The 24606-nt window shown below is 43.8% G+C and overlaps 1 protein-coding gene across 1 annotated transcript in view; it reads right to left on the reverse strand.

Moving 5' to 3' along the window:
• Window positions 1-5184: 5184 nt before the first annotated feature.
• Window positions 5185-24606, reverse strand: part of LOC310825834 (cadherin-related family member 4-like) — a gene marked incomplete at its 5' end in the record, with an annotated part of 62224 nt that continues 42802 nt past the window's right edge. The window contains 7 exons of the mRNA XM_083699653.1: window positions 5185-5448; window positions 7265-7301; window positions 8758-8827; window positions 10263-10355; window positions 11164-11294; window positions 18559-18812; window positions 19953-20094. Coding sequence (XP_083555779.1) covers window positions 5366-5448; window positions 7265-7301; window positions 8758-8827; window positions 10263-10355; window positions 11164-11294; window positions 18559-18812; window positions 19953-20094 — 810 coding nt within the window. The 3' untranslated portion in view covers window positions 5185-5365. The remainder of the gene's footprint in view (window positions 5449-7264; window positions 7302-8757; window positions 8828-10262; window positions 10356-11163; window positions 11295-18558; window positions 18813-19952; window positions 20095-24606) is intronic.

Genomic DNA, 24606 nt, shown 5'->3' on the forward strand with positions numbered 1-24606 from the left:
CCTCTCTCCATACCTGATGTCCAAGAAAAAACCTCCGCCTGCCTCCAACTGCAAAATAGCTCATTCTTGGTAACGTAAGAGAATTACAGTAGATACTTAAAATAAAACCAGAATTCCTTCCAAAAGGAATAATAACCATGCATTTCAATTGTGTGTTCATAGAAACAGATCCAAAACAAGCTAGCAAACCTCTTAGCAGGGAGCAGCTTGAACTAGAGTTCACCACAAAACCTAGTTTCAGTATTGCAACTCCGGCTTGGAGCCCATAAAAGTTACCAAAATACCAAAAAATGAGCTCCAATACCCTTATTGCTTCCATTTAGATTATTATTACAATTATTATTACAGTTATTGTTTCCATTAATTCAGAGGCATAGCATGGGCAGGGCGAGGGGGAACGTTGCCCCGGGCACATTCTTATTTTATTTTTTGAGGGCACATTTTGCTTCTCATGCTGCCCTTGCCAGCCCTGCTCTGCTTTGTGAGTCTGCTCCCATCTCCCAGGCTCGTGAAGCAGCGTGGGGCTGGCAGGGCGCCAGGAGGAGGCAAAAGCTGATTGCAAGGGGGCCTGCCTGCCTGCCTTGCTGTGTCCTTCTCTCGTTGCCCTCCCAGCCCGCACTGGCAGAGCACTGTGAGAAGGAGGCAACGGCCACGTGCCCTTTGATCCCAGCCTCACAAAGCCAGTCCGTGACAATAAATAAACCCAGGGAGCTACTGCCAGCGTAAATCATGTGGAATGTAATCCGCTGGGAACAGTCAAATACCACATTCCTTGTTTTGCTAGAGTGGGCATGCAAGGGGATTTTTGGTCCAGCCAGTTGAAACTTCCTGTTCCTCCTGGCCTGGAGCATCTTTCTAGTGGGTGACTAGTGGGTGGGTGTGACCTTTCCAGACCTGCTAGAAGGCCAAGGCAGGCTGCCACACTCTGTCTTTTCATCCTGTGAACTGCTGGACTGCTAGCCGGCAGTCACTAGGCAAATCTCCCTTATGGGGTAAACCTGTTTGTATATGTTTGAAACTTTAAGCCTAAAGCCTGTCTTCAGGGATCACACTGTGTTTGTTACTTTTGAATAAGACTGTGGTGTCTTTATTCTTTCAGGAGGGATTCAAGGGGTCTTACCTGGAAAATATTAGAATACATTCAAATAGGGACAAGCCAGATTGAATTGCGTACAGTGGTACCTCGGGTTAAGTACTTAATTCATTCCGGAGGTCTGTTCTTAACCTGAAACGGTTCTTAACCTGAAGCACCCTTTAGCTAATGGGACCTCCTGCTGCTGCCGCACCGCCGGAGCACGATTTCTGTTCTCATCCTGAAGCAAAGTATAACCTGAAGCGTCTATAACCTGAGGTACCACTGTATTGTCTTAAGAAACTCAAACGAGTTTGCAACTAGTTTTCTGCTGTGTAAAGGGGAATGCACTCTGCTAAGTAAAGGAACTGGCTAGCGCAAGTTAGGAAGGATATTAATAAAAAATATATCCTCTCCTGCCACCCTGTACATTCCCACAAATCAGGGGTGAGGAGCCTCAGGCCATGGGGCTAAATGGGGGCCCCCAGGCCTCTCTGTCTGGACCAAAGGACTCTCCCCAGGGGTATCCTCCTCCACAGCACCCTCCTCACACCTCCTCCTTTGCATCCTCTTTGGGTGTTTCTGCCTATTTGGAATTTTGCCTCTTGCTCGGCCGCTTGCTTTTCCTGTTATTTGCATGTCACCGTTGCTTGTCCTATTATTTCAGAGCAAGTGAGAGACAAAAGAAAGATAAAAATTTTGGAGTGTTTAGCTCCCAGTAGAACACCCACTGTCATTCATCAAAATCATGCTGGTAAAATAATAATCTTTTGACAGGAATTTTCAAACTCATGAAATTAGAATTTGGGGGCCAAGAACATCAGATAAATGTACAAACAGATGCTTGCTATTTCTGAGGTATTAATATCATGCATTTATCCATTTTCAAAAAAGAGAATTCACTCAAAGACAAACAGTATCAAACACTATTTCTTGGAAATATCACATCCTTTCTTTCTTAAGATTCAGCAACATGATAAATGATGTGTTGGATTAACCGAAGGTATGAAAATATTGCCATAGCCAAATGCAGATAGAGACAATTAACTATGCCAAGAAGCACACAGAAAAACTTTCATTGACCTTGAGTAACAGCAACATCTGTAGATATGCATCTCTCAGATATTTGCAGATTCCCACTGGGTGAGATGTGGTGCCATACCTTGTGCTTCCAGTCTAGCAAAGAGTGGTATACTGGAAGCAATGGGGAAGGGAGGTGGGTCTGGTTGTGGTCTATAAGCCACCAGCTTAATTGAGAGCATGAAAGATATGAAATTGGGAAGAGAAACATAAGTGTTTTAAAGCAGCTGTGTACATAATACCAAATGAGTTGGGTGGTTTGAAGGCGCATGATTCTCCAGCTTGCTGAAGCTAAATGGGTCAATGTCTGGTTCCACAAAACCCCAGGTAAGGTGCCTTGAGTGCCATGATGTGCTAAATAAATCTCAACCTAGCAGAAGCCCCGGGGGCCACAATGTAATTTCCACAATGTCCATTCCATCTCAGTTTGATGAACATCCTTCAGAAGACACTGGGGAAGGAGAGAAACAAGCCATTGAAAGAGGATCTGCTTCCCAATCTCTGTCTGTAGCAACGCAGAACTAGCCTTCAGTCTTTTAAGTTTCTTTGATCATCTCCTCCATTTTGCAGAATCCCATTTTTTTATCTCTGTTCTTGGCCAAGTGCTAATAAATGCATTTACAAGGACAACATAGCATTTTCCTTAAATCTCTGATATGTGGAGACACCCCACACCTCAATTCCAACCTTCTATCACATTTCAAAGAAGCAGTCGGCCTTTCCAAACAGAGAGTGGGTATTAAAACATTGTCATCCTGAACCCAAGTAGGGCTCAAATTCCTGGCCCCACACAGATCTGTTGGACTTGTGTCTCTGACATCAGTGAAGCCAGGTTTTTCCACATGTGCCTTTAACTACAAGCTCTGGGAACTTCACTATTTCCATTATTTTCACCAGATGAATTAAGTCATCATGTCCAATTCCATTAGTCACACTGCAAAATGACAATACACACACACATAACCAAATGAACAGCTGTGGACAAACATATTAATGGATGAGGGCAGGAATTTAAAACCTTAGGGTACATATGTGAGTTTTTTGGGTGGGGGGCTGTATGCCTGAGTCCTTTCTGATTCCTGGATCCAGCAAGGGTTAAAATCCAATGGATGATTCAATTGTTGGAACAGGCCAGGCCAGCTTCTTGGCAATGGCCCTACATATAGCCCGTTTGTATAATAAAGGAAGCTGTTCTGTGCCAGAGAGTAAATGGGTGCCCCGCCTCCCTCACCCGGCTGGTGGTGAGAAGACAAAGGTCAGAGGCGTGGGAGAGAGCTAGCCAAGAGGCAGGAGACCGAGAGTGGCTGTGCCTAGGGGAGAAGCAAGGCCTGCTGGGGTGCTAATGCTGTGAGCCCCCCCCCCCCCATCATAGGCTCAGGTTGCATAGCTGTGTAAATAAGCCATAAAGAGGCTGCAGTCTCCGCTGCCCCTCATTCCAAGGAAACCAAACCCTGGGTAAGTGCCTGGAAGATTGGAGTGGCTGCAACAATACTGGCTATACCCTATTCCTGTAATTGTATTTTATTTTAACTGTCCTGGAACTTGCTGGTTAAGGGCAAGTCATAAATTCTATTGTTGCTGCTGTTGTTGTTGTTGTTGTTGTTGTTGTGAATTATTGTTCACAATTTCTTTCTTTGAACCAATTGAAAACTGATCTGCTGAATCCTGCATTTGGACCTTATTCATTTCTCCTTTCTGAAACATTTCCCAGGCAGTTGGGAAAAGTTTCCTACCATAATACATCATAGGAATGTGCAGGGGAAATGACAGGTAGGTCTTTTTCAATTAATTCGATAAATTGAAAAGCTGCAAATAAACAGAATGACAACTTTATAAAATATACAACCGGGTTGTGTTATGACATCACCAGAAAGAAAAAGGCACCAGATCAGATAATAGAAAAAAGGCCAGCGTTTACCCCGTTAATCAGGCTTGTTCTTTTGCAGACCAGAATGTAAACAAGTCATGGGAGTGTGTGTTAGTGATATATGTTTATTATCATATCCTCTCAACCCAAGAACCATTTTGCATCTATAATAATGGATGGCTTGGTTGATTGCTTAAAAACAAAATCCCAACTGCACTCAAGTGTGCAAACATCACTCAACAATATTAAAAAGTTGTGCCCAGTTGATTTATCTTATTGTTTGTCTAAGCATCATGACCTTTGGTCCATGGCCAGCTTGTCATTAAAGGTAAAGCTCTGATTTCACTGGCGAGTAAATTATTATGGCATTTTAAATATATGCTCCATTGGTCTCTATTTACCAGGACCATCCCTGCTTTCTGGTACTTGCCCCTAGTAAATCACCAATTTTTGCTTGGGAGAGCCTTTTTTCAAAGTATGTTAGTGAGAGTGACTGAAGTTACCATTCTCTTCTGTTTTCAGCCATTTCCTGAATTTTCTAGAAGTCAAATATCGGGGGGTTAAACATATCCCCGCCTCCAGCAAGACGCCTTTGGAATGATGATACATTATTTCCTAGCATTACTCCCATTGGACCACTCTGTGGCAAATTAAAGATGGCGGCAGGCTGTTCTGCCATTGCAAACAGCCTTTGAACACTCCACCGCCTGCTTCCCCAAAATTCCCAGTATTGACCATAATGCCCCCTACCTCCTGGCTGGTGAAGGGCTATGCCCAGATGGTGGCGATTGGGATGAGCAGTGAAAAAGGTGGGATATAAATGGCAATAAATAAATGGAAAAGGGGAGTGACAACATCACAGGCTTCTTCCCAGTTCACCTGCATCCTATTAGGATGCAGGGGGATGAACAGCTGTGTTAAATGTTATGAAAATTGATGATTTAATTTTTAGAGGTTTGGAGAAATAAAGAAGAAAAGCAAATAATGATGATGATGATGATGATGTCCCCCAATCCTATCAAAGGCACCAATGTTATTCTGGCCTTGGCAATTTATTGAACAAATCAAGGGGAAAACACTTCAAAACAATCAAGGAAATAAATGAAATTGTATTTGGCAACAAAGTACAAGTTTAACAACCACATAAGCCAGGTAAATAATTCTATGGAAACATTCAAAATGAGAACATTACTTTCAGTGCCCAAATTCCATAAAGACTTCATTATTGACTATTAGATGGTCAGGTAGTTTAATCAATAACTTCCCACTTCAGGTGAATTGTTTGAAAGCCATGTTGTCCATACATCTGGGGCTGTCAGACAGCAGAGATGTGAGAAGTGTTGGCATTAGCAGGAAACAGTAGAGGTCTTCTGGTTTAGCCACTGGACTTCACCCGTTTTACTGTTAAAGAGGTACTGCAGTCCTGTTGCTAGAGAAGGGAAAAATGACTTGGTCTTAGTATTATTTTTATAAATAAACAAATAGCACTTTTTCAGCACATCCAAGTATGTCCTATACATTATCTTCTTGTAATCTTTATAACACTATTGCTGTGCATGGATGCAGCCCAAATCGTACAAGAAGTGTTTGAAAAAGATGGGCATGATTAGCCTGGAGAAGAAGAGATCAGAGAGACATAAGGACCATCACACAGAAGATGGGGCAGACTTGTTCACTGCAGTTCCAGGGGCAGGAGGAGAACAACTGGGTAAGAACCTTCACAGATGTAGATGCTGGCCAGGCTTTAGAAGAACCTTTTTAACAGTGAGAACTCTTCAAAAAAACGGGAACAGTCTGTACACTGGGTGATTCATGGTACACTAGCGACACCATGTGGACAGGCTTAAAAGGTCTACTGTTTGGATTTGAGCAGTTTTCTCTCATTTTTATGGCTTCTCTCAATCAATATTCCGTTTTGTGCTGCCCATCACAAGAGCTGGAACCTTGATAGACCGATTGCTCTGGGAAGCTGCATGTTTTGTTGTTAAATTTATTAAACAAAATGAATGTACATAGAATTTGAATTCCAAAATACACAGTGGAATGAAACCTTTATTGGAAGGAAGTGTTCAGAGTTTCCCAAAATGCCAAGTTACTTAACCAACATGAAGCTGATTCGATTTACAGATAAAGGTAAAGGTAAAGGGGCCCCTGACCATTAGGTCCGGTCGTGACCGACTCTGGGGTTGTGGCACTCATCTCGCTTTACTGGCCGAGGGAGCCAGCGTACAGCTTCCAGGTCATGTGGCCAGCATGACTAAGCCGCTTCTGGCGAACCAGAGTAGCACACGGAAACGCCATTTACCTTCCTGCCAGAGTGGTACCTATTTATCTACTTGCACTTTGACTGCTAGGTTGGCAGGAGCAGGGACCAAGCAACGGGAGCTCACCCCGTTGCGGGGATTTGAACCGCCAACCTTCTGATCAGCAAGTCCTAGGCTCTGTGGTTTAACCCACAGCACCACCCGCGTCCCCAATTTACAGATACCATGAAACAAAACCCCTGGTGTTGGAATCAGTAGTTCAGGAACACCTGAAGCAGCCTTAAAACAATTGGTTAGTTTGTTTCTTTAAAATTGCCAATAATGTGCACTTTTGTGAAGAAATAGGTGAGTGAGGAAATCAGAATTCTCTCCTGGGGAAAAACTGATGTGTCAGAATTTTAGTGTTAAACTATTGTGTGGGGATTCAGCTTCAATGCCTTCCGTTGTAGACTCTACATTGTCACCTCCATAATTAGGCAGATATTCTGTAGGCACCAGCTGAAGATGCATTTATTCCTTTGGGCTTTGGGGATCAATATGTTGTTGAAGTTCAAAAACTGAGGGTTTTTGTCTGCTGGGTTTTACTATTTTGCTTTTAGATATATAGTTTTAAATATTTTAATCTGGGGTTTTTTTGAGAGTTGCTGAATTTAACAGATTGTCAACCTGCCAGGGCTCTTTTGGGAGGAAAGACAATATATTAACACAGCAGATCATTGCCATCAGTACCACCACCATAGGGAGGGACGGATCCAGAAGAGGCTTGCTGGGGGGGGGGCAGAGCTGCCATGCTAGCCTCCTGGCATGTGGGTGACTGTTGCTTACTAGGAGAGGGACGGCATGGTGCAAATAGGCACACTTGATAGTTTCCCTCATGTGACCTTTGAGAGTTTAAGCCAAATTGATCTCAAGGTGCATATTCTGTGAGATTCAACAAAAGTAAACTTGCAAGTGTACTTTAAAACCCATATTGATATTTACCTGGATCCATTGCACAACCGTCATAAATGATAGAGGGCTGAAAGGCAACATAAATCACTACCGTTAGCACACCTGTACTCTCAATGCTTCTGGTCACCATTGACTTTTGAACTAACAGAAGGTATTTTTGTTTATTTTATAGATTTATATGCTGCTTTGCAGCTTGGGGCCATGAAAGCAGTCTACAACAATAGAATTATTATTTTCTAAACAAATTCTATAATGCACTAAAAGCATTTATATGAAATTCTAAAAACAATGAAACAATTCCTACAGGTATACAATTAATATTCCATAAAATGACTGATTCACACTTCAGGGAAAGCTTTCTTAAACAAAAGCATTTTAGGTAGTGACTTAAACATCAAGATCCTAGCTACCTGTCCAACTTCAGCGGGTAATTGATTCCAGAGGACTGGAGCTGCAAGACTAAAAGGCTGGTTTCTAGCACAAACTAAACTAAACCCCTGTTCTAACCACTATACCTTGACAATCCTTTCCACAGATATAGGCACACCTCAGCCAGTGCAGTACAGTGGTTAGAACAGGGGTGGGAACCCTTTTTTATTTTGAGGGCCACAGCCCCTTCTGGGCATCCTTTTTTGGGGGGGGCAGATGCCAGTGGTGGATGGGACAAGAGGCAAAAGTGGGCAGGGCAATAAATGTGAATGCTCATAGACTCATAGAATGGTAGAATTGGAAGGAACCATGAGGGTCAACTAGTCCATTGCATGAATCTTTTGCCCAACATGGGACTTGAACCCACAATCCTGAGATTAAGAGTCTCCTTCTCTACTGACTGAGCTATCCCAGCTGAACAAGAGACTTCAAAACTGCCAGAGCTCTCTCTGGGACCTTGGAAAAAACCACACCTTTCTCTACACTCAAACATCCCTTTCTACCCTTTGCCCAGACAAGCAGGAAGCATTGCCAGAGTTCAAGGGCACATTCTAGCCAGGCAAAGGCACAGAAGGAGGGTGCAATGCAAGGCTGGCAAAGGGCTTCAGGAGGGTGTGTCACTTGAGGAGAGTCTGAAGAGCCAGACAGAATTGCCTGGAGGGCCACATTTGGCCTCTGAGACCCCCAATCTCTGGCTTAGAGTTTCAGGCCAGGGCGGCAGAGACCCTGGTTCAGATTCCCAGTCAGTCATGCAGCACACTGGGTGACCTTGAGCCAGTTGCTATCTGCCAGCATGACCTACTTCACAGGGCTGTTGTGAGGATAAAATGGGGGCAGACCATATACACTGACTCAAGCTCCTTAGAAGGAGGATGGGAAATAAATGTAAAGAAATGTAAAGAAAGAAAGATCCTTGGCCAGTCCAATGAAAAAGGGGTGAGAGAGGTTTTCTCTCTTGAAACGCAGCTACGTTCATGGCTGGCAGACAAAATGTGCAGCCTAAAACTTCTTCCCACACCCACATGGAATTTTGATTGGCAGCACAATGAGCAGGGGTGTTTCCACTTGCAAATAGCAAGCGCAACTCCACTTACTTCGGAGCTCACAGACAGTTTTCTGAATGTCGCATCTGATTGCAGTAGATTCACAGTTGGATTCATTTTGCTGGTAGGGAGAAACAGGAAAAGCAGCATTAGACAAGTGTTCCCCAACTCAGCCACAGTGTGTGCAGGGGAGACACTTGCGAAGCAGGATCAGGCCAGCTGTTAGGAAGCAGGATCTACTCCTATGCGGTGCCAGATGCTGCTCCTTTGTGACTCTTTGAAATACCTCCTAAATCCCTGTCTTGCACAAGTGGGATCCACTGGGATCTTTCAAAGTGTGAGCACTGTGGCAGAAGTATTGGCCTCACCAAGCCACCAGCACAGCACTGGCCTCCTGGCCGCCTCCCCCTCCCTCCTCTTCTGCTGCTGACAGGAGGCCAGATGTGTAGCATCCCCTCTTTCTGCCTGTCACTCCTGAGTGCAGCATCTGTGTTGCCATTTACACACCATCATTTGGCATTGTTCCAGAATGTGGAGAGTTATGGCACAAGTTTCACAGAATCTTAGATGGTAATATTCATATCTGAGTGGATGCCATCATCTTCTGTGTTCTAAAACAATAATAATCTATTGTCATAAGACTCAGAAGAACTCATGGTTGTGGATGCAGTACTGCCTGTAACATCAGAAATCCCTTCACAGGAATATTGTCCTTGTAGGTGTTCTACCAGGGATGCGGGTGGCGCTGTGGGTTAAACCACAGAGCCTAGGACTTGCCGATCAGAAGGTCGGCGGTTCGAATCCCTGCGACGGGGTGAGCTCAGTCCCTGCTCCTGCCAAACTAGCAATTCAAAAGCATGTCAAAGTGCAAGTAGATAAATAGGTACCGCTCCGGCGGGAAGGTAAACAGCGTTTCCGTCCACTGCTCTGGTTCGCCAGAAGCTGCTTAGTCATGCTGGCCGCATGACCCAGAAACTGTATGCCGGCTCCCTCGGCCAATAAAGCGAGATGAGCGCCACAACCCCAGAGTCGGTCACAACTGGACCTAATGGTCAGGGGTCCCTTTATCTTTACCTTAGGTGTTCTACCAGGAGGCCTTACAAACAGCAGGGGAGAGAAGGCAAGCAAAATGCACGGGAGATAGTGAAAGATACAGGAAATTGAATGCAGATTTCCAAAGAATAGCAAGGAGAGACAAGAGGGCCTTCTTCAACAAGCAATGCAAAGAAATAGAGGAAAACAATAGAATGGGAAAAACCAGAGCTCTGTTCAAGAAAATTGGAGATATGAAAGGAACTTCGTGAGGAGGCAAGAATACACAGACAAGCAACATAAAGAGGTACAAAGCAGCCTTGAATTCATGCCTATTAAAACATATGCTGTAAGAGATAAATGAAAATCTTGGAGGTTTCTGACAACTCTTCTTTGACTCCAAACCACATGGAAGAAATGAGTGTCATTTATATTTTCTGGCAATATTCCTAAAGTGGCTACACAATTTGTGCTAAAGTAGCCCAGTGAGACACAATGCACATGAGACAGAAAAGGACCCTTACCCTGGAGAACTGGCATGTTTTTCAGCGTTCAGGACTGGAGGTTGGTTTTGGTCGATACAGCACTGTGGAAAGAATCTTCCACATTTGGGAACGCTGTTGAGGGTAAAAATGCCATCTACATTAGAATCACGGGGGGTGTATTGGGGAGCAACACATGGAGAGGTGGAAGTTTATTGGAAAGGGCTGGCACAAAATGTATTGTCAGTAATCTTCTGAGGTTGGGGCAAGGGAGATTGTGGGCAGAAGAACCTCCTCTCCTGGCCGTCTTGTCCTGGCCAGGGAAAATGGTGTGCAGGAGGCAGCAGCAGGAGAAATATGCACTCCAGGTGCAGGTCGCTCATACAGCCCCCACACCAATCCCATGGAAAACATTGGGGAAAGATGAGGGCTTTGGATCCAGATCCTGCAATCTGCACCCCCTTTTGGGTCACTCTCATCAGTGGAGTGGTAAGGTTAGGAGACATTTCCACAACGGGAAGGTTTGTGAGGCCAGACCTTCTTCTCTACCTATGGGCTTCACTCTCTGCAGGAACAGAGGGAGATTCACTCTATTCCATAGCCGCTCAGATTCCCTTCCACAGACCAGAAGACTGCACCCTTAGCTCCTAAGAGAACTGAACAAGGGCATGCAGGAACATCCATATTACCTACCAACACATTTGTGTTGCTGTAGTATATGAAATGTGGTGCTTATTTGTATCAAACACAATTCCCTCTTGATGAACAGCAAACCACTTTAAAAACTCCTCTAAGTCTCAGGACTGGTGTCTCATGAGACATGGGGGGAAATGGGAAACTTCTATTGCAGTGGGTGGAATATCTATCAACAGACTAGTCTAGGTGTACATTTTCATATTCATTGTCTCCTCTGAGCTGTCCCCAAAACTGAAGGAGTCCTTACTCTTTGAAGCAACCCCACACCGCCATATACAAGCACATCAGTAGGAGGGCTGCTGCTATAGTTAGGACAACAGGAAACCAGTTTTCGGGATGCCAATAATATAAAGTCTGAATCAGCACTGAGGTGGTAGCCTAGAAATAAACAAACAACAGACATTTGCAAATCAGGAATGGATGTCCATTAGATTTTTCAAAATACAATATAATCTGGAAAACAAAATTCAAATTCAAAGTTAATTCCAATTAAACGTGAATATGATTGGGTCCAGAACGGAAGCATCGTGGTTCATAGAACACCCTGAATAAAAGGCATGTGGCATGCTTTTAAAACTTATTCATAAGCAAAAATGCTCTAAAGAAATCTCAGATTCAGTTAGCCCGGTGTGCTAGTGGAAGCCATTGCAGGTCCTCTAGCTAGCAAAGCAGATGATTGTGCTAATGGAATGATTGTATTAGCACAGGCATAGGCAAACTCAGCCCTCCAGGTGTTTTGGGACTACAATTCCCATCATCCCTGACCACTGGTCCTGTTAGCTAGGGATGATGGGAGTTGTTGTCCCAAAACAGCTGGAGGGCCGAGTTTGCCTATGCCTGTATTAGCACACTGCTGAATCCCACCACCCTCAGTCTCCATAATGGTGAAAACTATGAAAAACTTGTAGTATGGTTGGGGAACCTGCAACTATGGCTAGGTTCCAACTCCCAAATGGAGGACTGAGTCTAACAAAATCTGTGGAGGTCACAGGTCCCCCATCTCTGGTAATGGCAGGAAAGGGCCAAAGATTTTCTGGGTGGTTCACAATATCAAAAACAAAAACACAAAATGCACAATAAAACAAGAACAGAACAAATAACCCTCCTCCCACAAACACATTTAAAAGGCCGCAGAATGTTAATCCGACAAAGGTCCGGTTACAGAGAAACGTAACCAGAGAAACTTGGGGAGTGCATTCCACAAACAGGGAGCCACAGCAGGAAAGGCCCTCTCTCATGTTGTCACCCTCAGAAGATGATCTCCAGGTCTGAATAGGTTCATATGGGGAGAGAGATGGTCCTTGAGGTATTTAAAGCTTTATAGATCAAAATCAGTGCTTTGAATTGGACCTGGAACATAACTGTTTGCCAGTGCAGTCAGGCCAGATTGAAATATGGCCCTCAGCTTGAAAAAGTTCCCACACCCCTGGATTATACCCTCTTTTTCCAATTTTACACCCCCTCACTTGCTGTTAGGTTTTTTTTTAATGTGGGAAATCCTAACCACAGTTTCCCCATCCTGTCTTCCTCCATCCTAAACTCACATTAAAAAGGAAGTTTTGAAAAGGCTTAGAAATTTGTAATAATGACAGACCTATATTTTGTCCAGTAGGTGGCAGTGTTCCTATGTTAAAAGAACAATTGTGTATTGTAGAACATGAAGCACTTATTGGAGGGGAAATAAGTGAAAACTTAAGTTTCCAAATACTCTTGAGAAGTTGCAAAATAAAAGCAGAAAATTGTCGTGGGTGTTTTATTTTTCTTTTAAATTTGTGGGCGGTGCAGCATTCTTAGTACCAGAAAAGAAAAAACCTAGCTAACAGAAAATAGAAGACATTAATTTCAGATTTTAGAAGAGAGAGAAAATGCACTAATTATATAACATTAAATTCAAAAAAAGCATTCCCAGAAAACACCAGCAACTGGTGAGCCCCCTGAAAAATGTGTTCCTGGCTGTTAAGTCGAGATTGTGGCAAATTCTACACATTGTGTAGACATTAAATAGACATTGGGTCTACTTAATTATTGTAAAATTATATAAGTATTTTTATGAATGTGTGACATATATTTTTATAAATAATTATTTTGCATGAAGACCATCTGGACTAAGTATATATGGGCAATACTGAGGGCTTCGTGCTCTTGGCTGAGTCGTGAGATATGGAGCCCCTTCGCCTTCCCTCAAGCAGCAACCAGTGTGCCTTGGATCTAGACGTGTATCAGCCTGGGGTCACAGAGGCTCCAAGTTCTGCCACTATTTCTGCAATAGAGTCTCAGCTGAGTCCCTGTCTACAGCATCCTAGAGCTGCCCCATCAGCATGAATGGGGAGTTTTAAGCCTCTGGGAAGAAGTACCGTAAATTTCGCTCCATAACACGCAGATTTTTCCTCCTAGAAAGTAAGGGGAAATGTCTGTGCGTGTTATGGAGCGAATGCCTACGGATGGCGGGGGAATCTGCTGCAGTCGTGAGCAGTCTGTGGCTCGCTTTGAAACAGCAAAGCGGGTGTAAGCGGCTCCTGTCAGCTAGCGGAGCCGGGGAGGAGGGAGAGAAGCAGAGCGGGAGTTGGCTGCTTTAAAACAACACCTGCTCTCTGTCCCTGCCTGCAGTTTTTTGCTGTCCGATTTTGGATTAGCCACTGTAGGGGCTGTGTGTGTGTGTGTCTGTGTGAGGGCTCCTTCTCCTTCTCTTGCTTCCCGTTCACTCTCCCTGCGCCCCTGCGACTTTAGAATTGACACTCTGTGTGTCTCTGTGTGTGTGAGGCATCGTTCTCCTTCTCTTGCTTCCCGTTCACTCCCCCAGCGCCCCTGCGACTTCCAGCGCCCTGCGACTTTAGGGCCAGTTCTCTCTCTGCGTGCGTGTGTGTTTTGACCTCACTGCGCTTCTTGGGGGAGAGTGTTGGTCGCAATTTTTCTTGATTTGTCTCAGAGTGGTTACTATCGTGGTTTCCTTGCCGGGGAGGAGGGAGAGACGCAGAGCTTGCTTGTTCTAAAGGATCAAAGCCGGAGAGGAGCCTCTCCTGCATTATTAGCAGCATCCTTCTCCACACCCCCCACGCGTGCTCCTTGTCCCTTGAGTGCTTTTCCTTCCCTCCCCACTTAAAACGTGGTTACAAAGCACAGATCCACATGGATCCTCAGGATTTTTGCACTGGGTCACCCCAAATTCACCATCAGATCACCTAGCATGTCCATGGCTACAGCCTGCACCAAAAAACACACCCACCCACTGTTTCATGGGGCCGCAATGGTGCAAAAATGTGGTTACGAAGCATGGATCCACATGGATCCTCAGGATTTTTGCATTGGGCTACCCCAAACTCACCGTCAGATCACATGTCTGTGGCCACAGCATGAACCACAAAAATCATACATCCACTGTTTTGTTTAGAATATTTTTTTTCTTGTTTTCCTCCTCTAAAAACTACGTCCGTGTTATGGTCAGGTGCGTGTTATAAAGCGAAAAATGCGGTATTCTTATCTCCTGTTCTGCAGCTCTAGGATCAGCTAATCAGAGTAAAAGGAGGTGAATCAGCCACTGAGCCTGGGCTCCTGGGGTCACTCTGAAGAAAAGCACCAAAGAGGATTTGCTCTGGCTGCTCTTAAGCACCAAAAACACAACATGATTTTGTTTCAAGAGAATGGTGTGCAAGTTCTGTTACAAAGGAACTTCAAGGAAAGCACAACATGAGTGACCCTGAAAGAAGACACTGGCGCTGTCCAAATCATTTGCACATGTGCGCAGACAGAAAATAGGAGATCTGGCTAAAAGGCAAGACCTGCAGATCGGCACTGATGGTTGCAAGGCAACCCTAATTATTAATATTGTTTAAATGTAGGATTATTGTATGATCTTAGAAGGGGGTGTGGTTATGAGGGGGCCTGGCTGTGACCCTGTACTTCTGAATTTGCCACTCCACTACTGTTCCCAATTATCTCCAGAGCAGAGTTAGGTGAGCAAGATAATTCTAGAGAAGATCTGGCTAGCTCAACATCCTTATGTCAGTTCCCACCCCCCACCATTAATCTTCTCAGCTCTCTTTGAAGGACTGCTCTGCCTACTTCTGAAGATTCCCGCCAGAAAACTGCCACAAACTTAAGAGGCTGTTCCGCTGTGTCTGCTGAGAGTCACTCACGTCTCTATCCAACTGTTCTCTTCAGTGCTATCTTACTAGAAAAAGAGGAGCTGGAACCCGTGACGAACGCCTCCCTCGTTCTCTCTTAGGATGGCAATGGCGCCCACCTGAGAGGTCCTGAGTTCCAATGAGTTCCAGCTCTAAAAAAGCCCTGGTTCTCTTTTAACCATCTCCCTTCCTCCTGAACATTCTCTCTCTCATCTTCATAGTAACCAGCCCTTCCCTCTGGTTGGACTCTGTCTCAACTGCCCTCCACCACATATGAGATTCACTATTCAGCCTCTTTAGCACTACAACATGGCTTTGTTGAGGGGCGACCACCCCATACTAATCATTATTTCAGATGAAGACAGTGTGGACCTGGGACATGCTTCGAAATTCAAGCCAGTGAAGTACTACTTCCCTTTCATTTTTAAAATATATTTTAAGATACAGTTCATGAAAGATATCAGCCTTTCCCTCCTTCATTGACTTCCCTTCCCCAGAGATACCAGACAGATGAGCATGTGCAGATTCTCCTGTGTGATAAAACAGGCTGTCACCAGCCTACGATACAGATATTTTGGGGCTATTGAAGTAAACTGGCTGCTATTGGTCAAGGCACTGAACAAACAAAGGATCTGAATACAGTTTGCATGAGTGTCCGATACTTATCTCAACATTATGTCACCATATGATGAAACTAAAGGATTTAGACAGTTAACATCTGCTGTGTCTGTTTTGCCAGTGGACTCGGATGTAAAAGTTCCCTATGAGTGTGGCCAGTTAATTTGATTTCCTGGCTTAACATCTTAATGATTCAGCTGGCTATCTCGCTTTAGACTTACATTATTTATATGTATAGGCACAGGATATGCGTATCCATGAACGTGGCTTTCTGCCCCAGGGAAAACATGCGAAATAGAAGATTCTGAGGGGGGCCTCACACCAAGCAATAGAGCTTAGCTATCAGATCAGATGCTGCGAATAACACACAAGGGATTAACCATCATAATCGACGTGGGACTTCTACAGCAAGCCCATAACCATTTGGGGGGATATCCCCCAACAGAAAACCAGTAGGTCCTATGAGGAAGGTCCCCCCTATCATGGCCACAACTGGCAGAAGACCCAGCAAACCAGCCCTGCCATGCACAACATGTCACACACAGACCACACCACCTCTTCTTGCCACCAGACTGGAGTGGGGCAAAGCATGTGGTCTCACCATTGCTGAATGAGAGCAGCTCATCAGCTCTCACGTGCGCAGTGCTGTCTAACATAAAACTGCAGCTGGGGCATTGCATGTTGGGTAGTTTTATGATGGACAGCCACCGTTTATGGAAGCTGACAATTCGCTCCCATTACAAAACACAGACACTGTGTGCCTTCACACCCACAGTGCTGACATTTCTATTCTGGCCCCAGATGCCGGATGAGCCAAAAAAGGACTGAGGAAGAGACACACAGCATGGAGCAGAGAATCAGCTCCTTTCTGTAATGTAAGCAGGCCTTAATAATATTTATTTTTCCAAAAAAATCTGCACCAGTTTTTAACTTGAATACCTTGAAGTAGATTTACTTGCCTTTAATATAAATAAGAATCAGGTTGGTTTCCACCAAAAGAGCAAAACTTCCATTGTGTTATTGAGCATATATATAATAGAGTTGTACAAATTTCAAAAGCAAATGAAACCTCTTAGCAATGGAGGAGTCACAATCCGGATTATCGTTAGTGTTTTGAATTTTCAAAAACTACTACTGAAAGCTTTTAAAAATAACACTACATCATTATTTAATCACGAACATCTACTTTACTGACACAGAGGAATAAAGAAAAAGCTAAACAAGTGATAAATTCAGTGGAGAGTCTTGTTCATTTTGTTTTATTCCATCTGTTACAGTAGCTGCACTTGTGTTTGGGTGATAAACTAGGGAAATATTGTGTGTGACATGATACTGGGAGAGAAAATCATGAGTGGGGATAACTTAATGGTATAGAAGAAATTAGCATATTGACAGTTAATTTAACAGGAATTTTACCTCAGTAATGAATCTTTGAGAAACTGATCCAGGGCTGATCTTCCTATTTGATAATAATAGTCATTGTAAACCTATAAAATGTCTCCAATTGCCCAACACTTTACCTGTAACAGTGACCACCCAAATGCCACTGGGAATCTTAAAAGCAACAGAGCATGAGGGAAAGCGTATTCTCTTGCTGGTCCTCAGCAACTGATAATCCAGAGAGAGAGAGGAGGGGGAAGAGAAGGTGTCCTGGATTGAGGAATAAACTCTGAGAAACAGAGAAGGCTGCGGATGGCTCTGTGTGTTGTCATCTCAGGATGTTATGTACTGTACCCACTCCCCCTTTGTAAAACGGGTAAATGTCTTCTAAACTTCAAAAAACAAACAGAAAGCAAGCCCATATCACCCATGCTACCCCTAGCATGTATTAGCTCTAAACCTCCCTCAAGCTTACCAGTGCCTCATTCGTGGACATAGATGATGCTCTTTTGGCTATACAGGAAATGGCACTCACAGCCCGAACATCAGAAATAGAGCAAATAGGGCAGCAAGATTGTCACAAGAGCGCCTGGGCTAAAATTGTCTATCAAGAACTTCACTCTTGTGGTTTATCACCACAACAGCTACTCACTCTGGGTTTTAGTAAAGCAAACAGCATGATTTGTCAGCCCCTAAATGATATTGAGCGTCAAAACAACTTGGCCACAATAAGGAAATTTTGCCCATGGCATGACTATTTTCCACCCTCCCATTTCGACTCTCTGGCACCTTATCTGCATAACCTAGCAATTCTAAAACATAGGCGCACTTTTACTCTTGTAAGATTGAATGTACTGCCTTCAGTTGTACTCAAGGGATGATTCCAAGAGATTCCACACGAAAAACGCTTATGTCTCTGAGGAGATGGCAGTCCTGAATCAGTGGCGCATGCCCTTCTGGCTTGCCCTCTTTATAAAGACTTGAGGAATGAGATTATCACTCCTCTTTTATTGTCCATTCTGGGTCGCCCAGCCACTGCCACAGTGTCCCTTCTCTTGGCAGATCAAGATGAGCAGGTGACAGCAAAGGTGGCAAGGTTTTTAGCTGGGGCAATCAGAATAAGATCCACCATTTGACTACTGATTCAAAACCCTAAAATGTATTTTATATAATTGACTTTTTATTTTTAGTCTTTGTATATCATATTGTTGTTTTATTGCTATGTTTTATTCATTCAGAGCAAATAGTGAGGTGGAAGATTTAGGGGGAAGCATTTAAGTAGTAGCCGCCCGGCGGATGTTCCAAGGGTGTGACGATGCCGGCACAGTCTAAACACACCAGCAGAGTCAGTCCAGTTCTCTCTCCTGCGCATTTGCACCACAATGCCCTGGCTGCCACCCCATCCCTCCCCCTCTCTGTAAGTCACAGAGATACCAGAAACATTTTGAACTGTGCTCTCCTCTATCAACTGCCTCAGATGTCTCTTGACATCCTGAAAAAAAGAAGTATGCTTCAAAACTTACGGCAGTTGTGGTTGTTTTTGTGGTGGTTGAAGGCCTGGTTGTGCTCCAGGGAACCACATGCAGTATTACAGTTGCTGTTGTGGACAAGCGGTGAGCTAAACTGCCATGCAGTTCATCAGCCACTTCTATCAGTAGCTGAAATGTGGTGGGATCCTGAATTCCTCGAAACACATCATACTGGAAGTTCTGTGTCGTCATCAAAGAAGGTAAGCCAGAGCCTAATCTCTGAAGTTTGAACCGAGAATGGATATTGCCTAGAAAGAATGGGGTTTGAAGTACCATAAAAATAAAAATGGCATCCTATTACAATTCATATCTAGCTCTCCAGCTTTCAGAATCTTGCACTTCAGGTGAATATGGCATCTCTTAATAAATGTCTGAATTGTGATGGGATGATGCAAAGAGCCTCTTAGGCACTGGTACAAGAGAACAGCAGCTTTTCTTCCCTTAAAGAAATGAAGGAAGCAAAAGAGATTGCAGCTTAGAGCAGGTTTCCCTCCCAACGCCAGGCCACTGTTCAGAGAACAGAGGTGTCTCCCTCAAAGCACAGAAGGTATATATATTCATATATAGCTGAGTTGGTTAGAACATGGTACTGATAATGCCAAGGTTGCAGGTTCGATTCCCCAGTGTGGTGTAGTGGTTAAGAGCGGTAGTCTTGTAATCTGGGGAACCGGGTTCGATTCCCCGCTCCTCCACATGCAGCTGCTGGGTGACCCTGGGCTAGTCACACTTCTCTGAAGTCTCTCAGCCCCACTCAGCTCAGAGAGTGTTTGTTGTTGGGGAGGAAGGGAAAGGAGAATGTTAGCCGCTTTGAGACTCCTGAAGGGGAGTGATAAAGCGGGATATCAAATCCAAACTCCTCCTCTTCTTCTTCTTCTTCTTCTTCTTCTTCTTCTTCTTCTTCATATGGGATGGCTGCATATTCCTGAGGTGCAGGGGGTTGGATTAGATGTCCCTCAGGGACCTTTCCAACTTATGATTCTATGATTTAAGGCCAGATGTGCGGAGCCTGAGGCCCTTCACATGCTGAGGGACTTCAATTCCCATCAGCCCCACTCAGCATGGCCAACAGTCTGGGATGATGGGACTTGTAGTCCAGAAACATCTAGAGAGTTCCTTATCCTTGATTTCAACAAAACACTCTTGGTGTGTGCTCTTTAGCAACTGGCCTACTCCAAGTTGGCATATTTCTATGGTTAGAACAACCTCTGGCTTGCTAATATTTTCATAAGGTGTGTGTTTTTTAGGTCCTAATTTCTGTGCAGCTCCCAAATGGCTCACCTTTGAAGGGGAATACACTTGAAGGTGCTTCACCAATTCTATTCACACAAAAAGAATGAATGAAAACTAATGAATGGTCATTACAAAAACTAAGCTATATATAGTCTTACCTCCCACAATTGTGTAGCTGAGCTGATGAGGGGGAGAATCTTTGTCTGAGCAATTCAACTGCAAGATGGGTGTTTTAATAGTAGAGTATATAGGTTTGCTATAATAGGGTGGCCTACAGACCGGAGGTTCATCGTTCACATTCTGCAAAAGAAGAAAATAGCAGGTCGCTTGAAAACCCTCTGACAAAAAGTTAGGAACAAGAACATTCTAGCAGGGAGAGCCGCAAGCTCCCAGCATTTTCCTACAATCATTACATAGCAACTTCAAAAGTCAGTTTCTGCAGACACTGACACATTAAGCCTGATGGTGGCAGAAGCACTTTTCTGATTATTCAGATTATTCCTAGCCTTCTTCAGAAAATTGCAATGTACATATGCACAAAGAATAAAAGTTTGTGTCTTGGGCAACAGGTTTACAGAGTCAATAAACACACAATTATTCAAACTGAACATGCATTACGATATTTAAAAAAAATTAGTTCCATACTATTGGAAAGCCGATTTGAAGTTCCCTTGTCACACCTCAGAGCAACCTCTGTTGTTGAAAGCCTTCTCTCAAAAAAACATGTGACTCTCCTTTCCCAGGTCCTAGGTATACTGTAAACCAGGTGTGTAATAAAAACATGATGGTCTGCAAAGCAGCACAAGCAGAAGGCAATTTGGAGTGGAGAAGCTGTGGAGAAGTCCCAGTCACCCCCTCCCCACACTGCTTTGCAACAAAGAAACAGGGTATCAAGCTTTTAATAGATATATTGCCATGCTAGTGTGGTTAGACCTGAATGCTACTGCAGGACACCAGCAGTAGCAAGAGATGATGTGCACAAATGTTTATGGTCTATGCTATGTGCCTTTATGTGCTGCTGAGGCTTTGCTTTTTTGTAATTAGCTGCAAGTGGGATTGAAGTGGAGGTTCTGCATCTTTATTTATTTAAAGCATTTTGACCCTGGTCTTCAGAAACGAATGGCTCTCACAGGCATGACACAAAAGGAAGGAGGATAGCAAACTTAGGCACTACACCTGTTGAACAGCAGCTGAAGAATTAGTGATGAATAGACTCTTAGCAGTCCCTGACTGTTTCTGTTGGGGGGGGGCATTAATCACTAGTTTCCTTGCATTGATTCCCCCCCCCCATTGTCATATCCAAATTTATTCATTTAAATGTTAAATCGGGTCCTCCCTTAAAGAGGGGACGTAGTGCAGTGAGCCCTGGAAAACCAACACCCTGTGTTGTGGGTGGGTACGATTGGTCAGCCACAACACCCGATTGGTAGGTCCCTTGAAGCTGGGTGCAATCTGGCCAATAGGACGCAGTCCAAATGGTTTGAGGGACCTATTTATACCCATGCATGTGACCCAGAGCTTCCTCTTTCGGTGTGTGCATTTGGAACACCTGCCCACCTCTCCCTACTTTTAGGGCTTTGCACTTGACCTTGCTATGCCGTCGTGTGTCATCTGTCATTGGGACAGGGGCATGGCAGGAATTTTCCCCACTTGGCTGATTGGCTGTTGCCATTTGGGTTTCGCTTGCCGCGTAGCAAATCATCACAACTTGTAAGGTTGAAGATAGGCTCTGGTTCAGGTGATAGGGATGGGAGAGCGCTCTCGCCATCCCTATATGAAGGGTAGTCCGTTAAAGGAATCCAGGGACTCAACTTGGTTTGGTCAACCCCCAAGAGGGGGTTGTGCCCGTGCCTGATTCCAGGGGGGCATTTGGGTAGCAGAGTTAGCCCGTTACCAGCTTTCCGCTATCCAGGTGTTCACCCTTGGTTGACCTGTGCTGGTGCCCTGGGTCAGCGCTACCTGCAAGGCAGGGAGCTAGTCAAACCAGAACCTATGCAACCAGTCACTTTCTGTAATCAACAAAGTTGTGGCCTAAATTCTGCCAAAAACCAAAACCAAAATTTGAGTCAAGTGTGAATTTATTTGGGGGGAGGTTTTTGGGTCTGAACATGCAAATAGTTTCTATTTGTCCCCCAGTGATGACTCTTTTGCTACTTAAAATGGGAAGAAAGGAAGAAAGAGGACCAGCGATCTGCTAGCATGGAGAAAGTACGCAAAGCTTTGAGAAGTTTTACCAGTTGCCTATGTAATTTCTTGCTTTATTCTTCTACAGTAAGACAGCCAACGCAACACAAGCTCTGTTTTCTGACAGAAAAACCATGCAATGCTTTATGGATATAGCATTTTATGCCGCCACTCAGGGCTCAGCTGCAAATCTTATCAATCAGCATGAAGAAAACATGGCTTCTTTTATTGTCTGCTCTCAATTAAAGGAAAATCAATCAATCAGACAGGCTTTGCTCAACATTACATTACAAAGAGAAATGGCCCAGACTGTTTATCTTACTAAATGCTCCATTAAATTATTTGATAAGGTATATAAAGCTTTTGTACACTTCCCCCGAGAGTTATTTTCTTGGGTACAAAATAAGATACCACCAATCCATATTTATTAAGTGGATTGACACAGCTCATAGAAAAGCAGGTGAACCATGAAGCCCTATTAGCTGCAGCAAACATGGTTTATTAGTGAACAAGACACAGAACTGAATGTATGACACACAAAAGGGCAGGGCTTTAGCGACCTCTTTAGTGCCCTAGAGAAAAGGCCCCAAATCCAGAACATGGTAGCAGAATTGGGGCCTGGGCCCTCTGGGCTTCCATTTCAGACCTGGACATAATGAAATCACCCAGATCTAAAAGAGGTCCAGTATGTTTGGAGGATTGCTACCCCCTGGCATGAGCTGATTATGTCTCTAACATGCTTCAAGACCTGCAGCCTTAAGAACAGACTGAACAGCAGGGATGAGGATATGAGCTGATCTCCTTTGCTTAGGTTATCACCTGCTCTCAGCATCACGGAAAATGTAGCTCCTGTTTAAAACACTTGCTTAAATCATATGTTTACCAAGGTTTCCTGGACCTTTTTCATGTTTTGTACACTTCTCAGATGAGGTTGTTGAATTTTTATTGGCTTTATGCAAGTTGATGAAAGATGTTTTAATGATAATAAGCATAATTCAAGGGTTTAGCACAGGAATGGGAAGGTAAATATGTATCTTTCTGTCCTCTGTTCCACTCCGTCTTGCTCCATTACACGATACAGGGGGATGGAGATTTCCCAATTGCTTAGGGCTCTCCCTGGAATGCCTGACAGGCCCCTAATTTGTATTTATAGTTTATTTGAGCCTTGGTGCCTGAATTACAAACTGGAAGCATAATTTTAAACCCACACATTTGTACCTGATCATTTCATTCATGTTTTGTTGATAGAAGTTTTATTGCTAAGCCTCCATTCATCAAAAGAAGTCCAATATCCATTTACATAGCTTCTATAAGGAAGGCCAGAGTCTCAGAAGGTCTTTGCTCCCACTCAAAGCATTTTAATAATACTCTCTGATTTTTAAGCCTCCCACGATAAGATATAAGACTTTTTGCAGTGTTATTAGCTTGGAGCTAAATTTACATCAAAGCACTATTGCTAAATGCCCACACTGGAAGGATCCACTTGAAATGTTGCTTCTATTACCGCCTTTATCTACATTGCCATTATTTGTATTTTCATATTCACTTATGTCTGCATCTTCTTGGAAAAGTGGCGTTGCCCAAATGGAAATGAATTGTGGAGGAGCCTAATAGTTTGTCTTGTGTTTGCTATTTCAAGCCTTCATTTCAGGAACAAAAGTGGATGATTTAGGAAGTGGGGGTTTGGGGAAAGTTTTAGGAATCACATGTTTGTTGCGGAAGGTGGAAGGAGCGGAAGGAGGCTTTGGAGAGCTGGCTGGGAGAAAGTGTGAACTAGAGGACATGGCAAGGAGACCCACCACAGCAGGAACCACCACCACCGCTCTCCAGGTGTTCTCAACTGTACTTCTGCTGTAGTGGGAAATCATAATTCTCCATAGTCAATAGAGGTTTGCAAAGTGATGGGAACCACTGTTGGTGATCCATATGGAGACAATTTGGGACTTCTAGATTCCACAACACAGCCCTCAAATTTAAGGAACTCATTATCACCCCCATGTCCAAAAAATGTGAGATGTGTCCCTCTGCATCACTCAGTTCTCAGAGGTCACTCAGAGGTCACATGGGACATGACACAATGAGAACGAGGCTGCACTACGAATGGTACATTGTCTCCAATCCAGATAGCTTATATCTAACTCTTTTCTGCTATTCTATAATGAAATCATGATTACTTGAGTGAAAGTAGTTATTTGCTGATTGACTTTACTAGAAGTGTTTCAGAGCATTCATTTGCAGTGTTGAAACATCCGCAGCAGCATTGCAGAGCTATAGCATTGCCATATATGTTGACATCGCTGGAGAATAATATCCAGTGGTCAATATAGCCAGTACTATTTCTGGGGGTATGTAGGGGTACGCATACCCCTAAACATTTTATGAATCTTTGTACTTTTGTCCATTTACTGTATTTATTTTTCCCCAATTTGAACTATAAAATGGTATTTTTCTTGAGTCAAAATAAGAGTACACCTAAACATTTTTAGAGGTGAAAAAGCACTGGATATAGCCCAGGGCACCCTCACCATAGGTAACTCTCATTCCTCCATTACATTACAGGTGCAGATTCCCAAAAGGTATCTGCAGTAACAATCAGGAAGCTCACATTTGGCTATCTCTGTGCAGATC

This window comes from Podarcis gaigeae (genome assembly GCF_964106915.1).
Source record: "Podarcis gaigeae genome assembly, chromosome: 10".
Taxonomy (NCBI): domain Eukaryota; kingdom Metazoa; phylum Chordata; class Lepidosauria; order Squamata; family Lacertidae; genus Podarcis; species Podarcis gaigeae.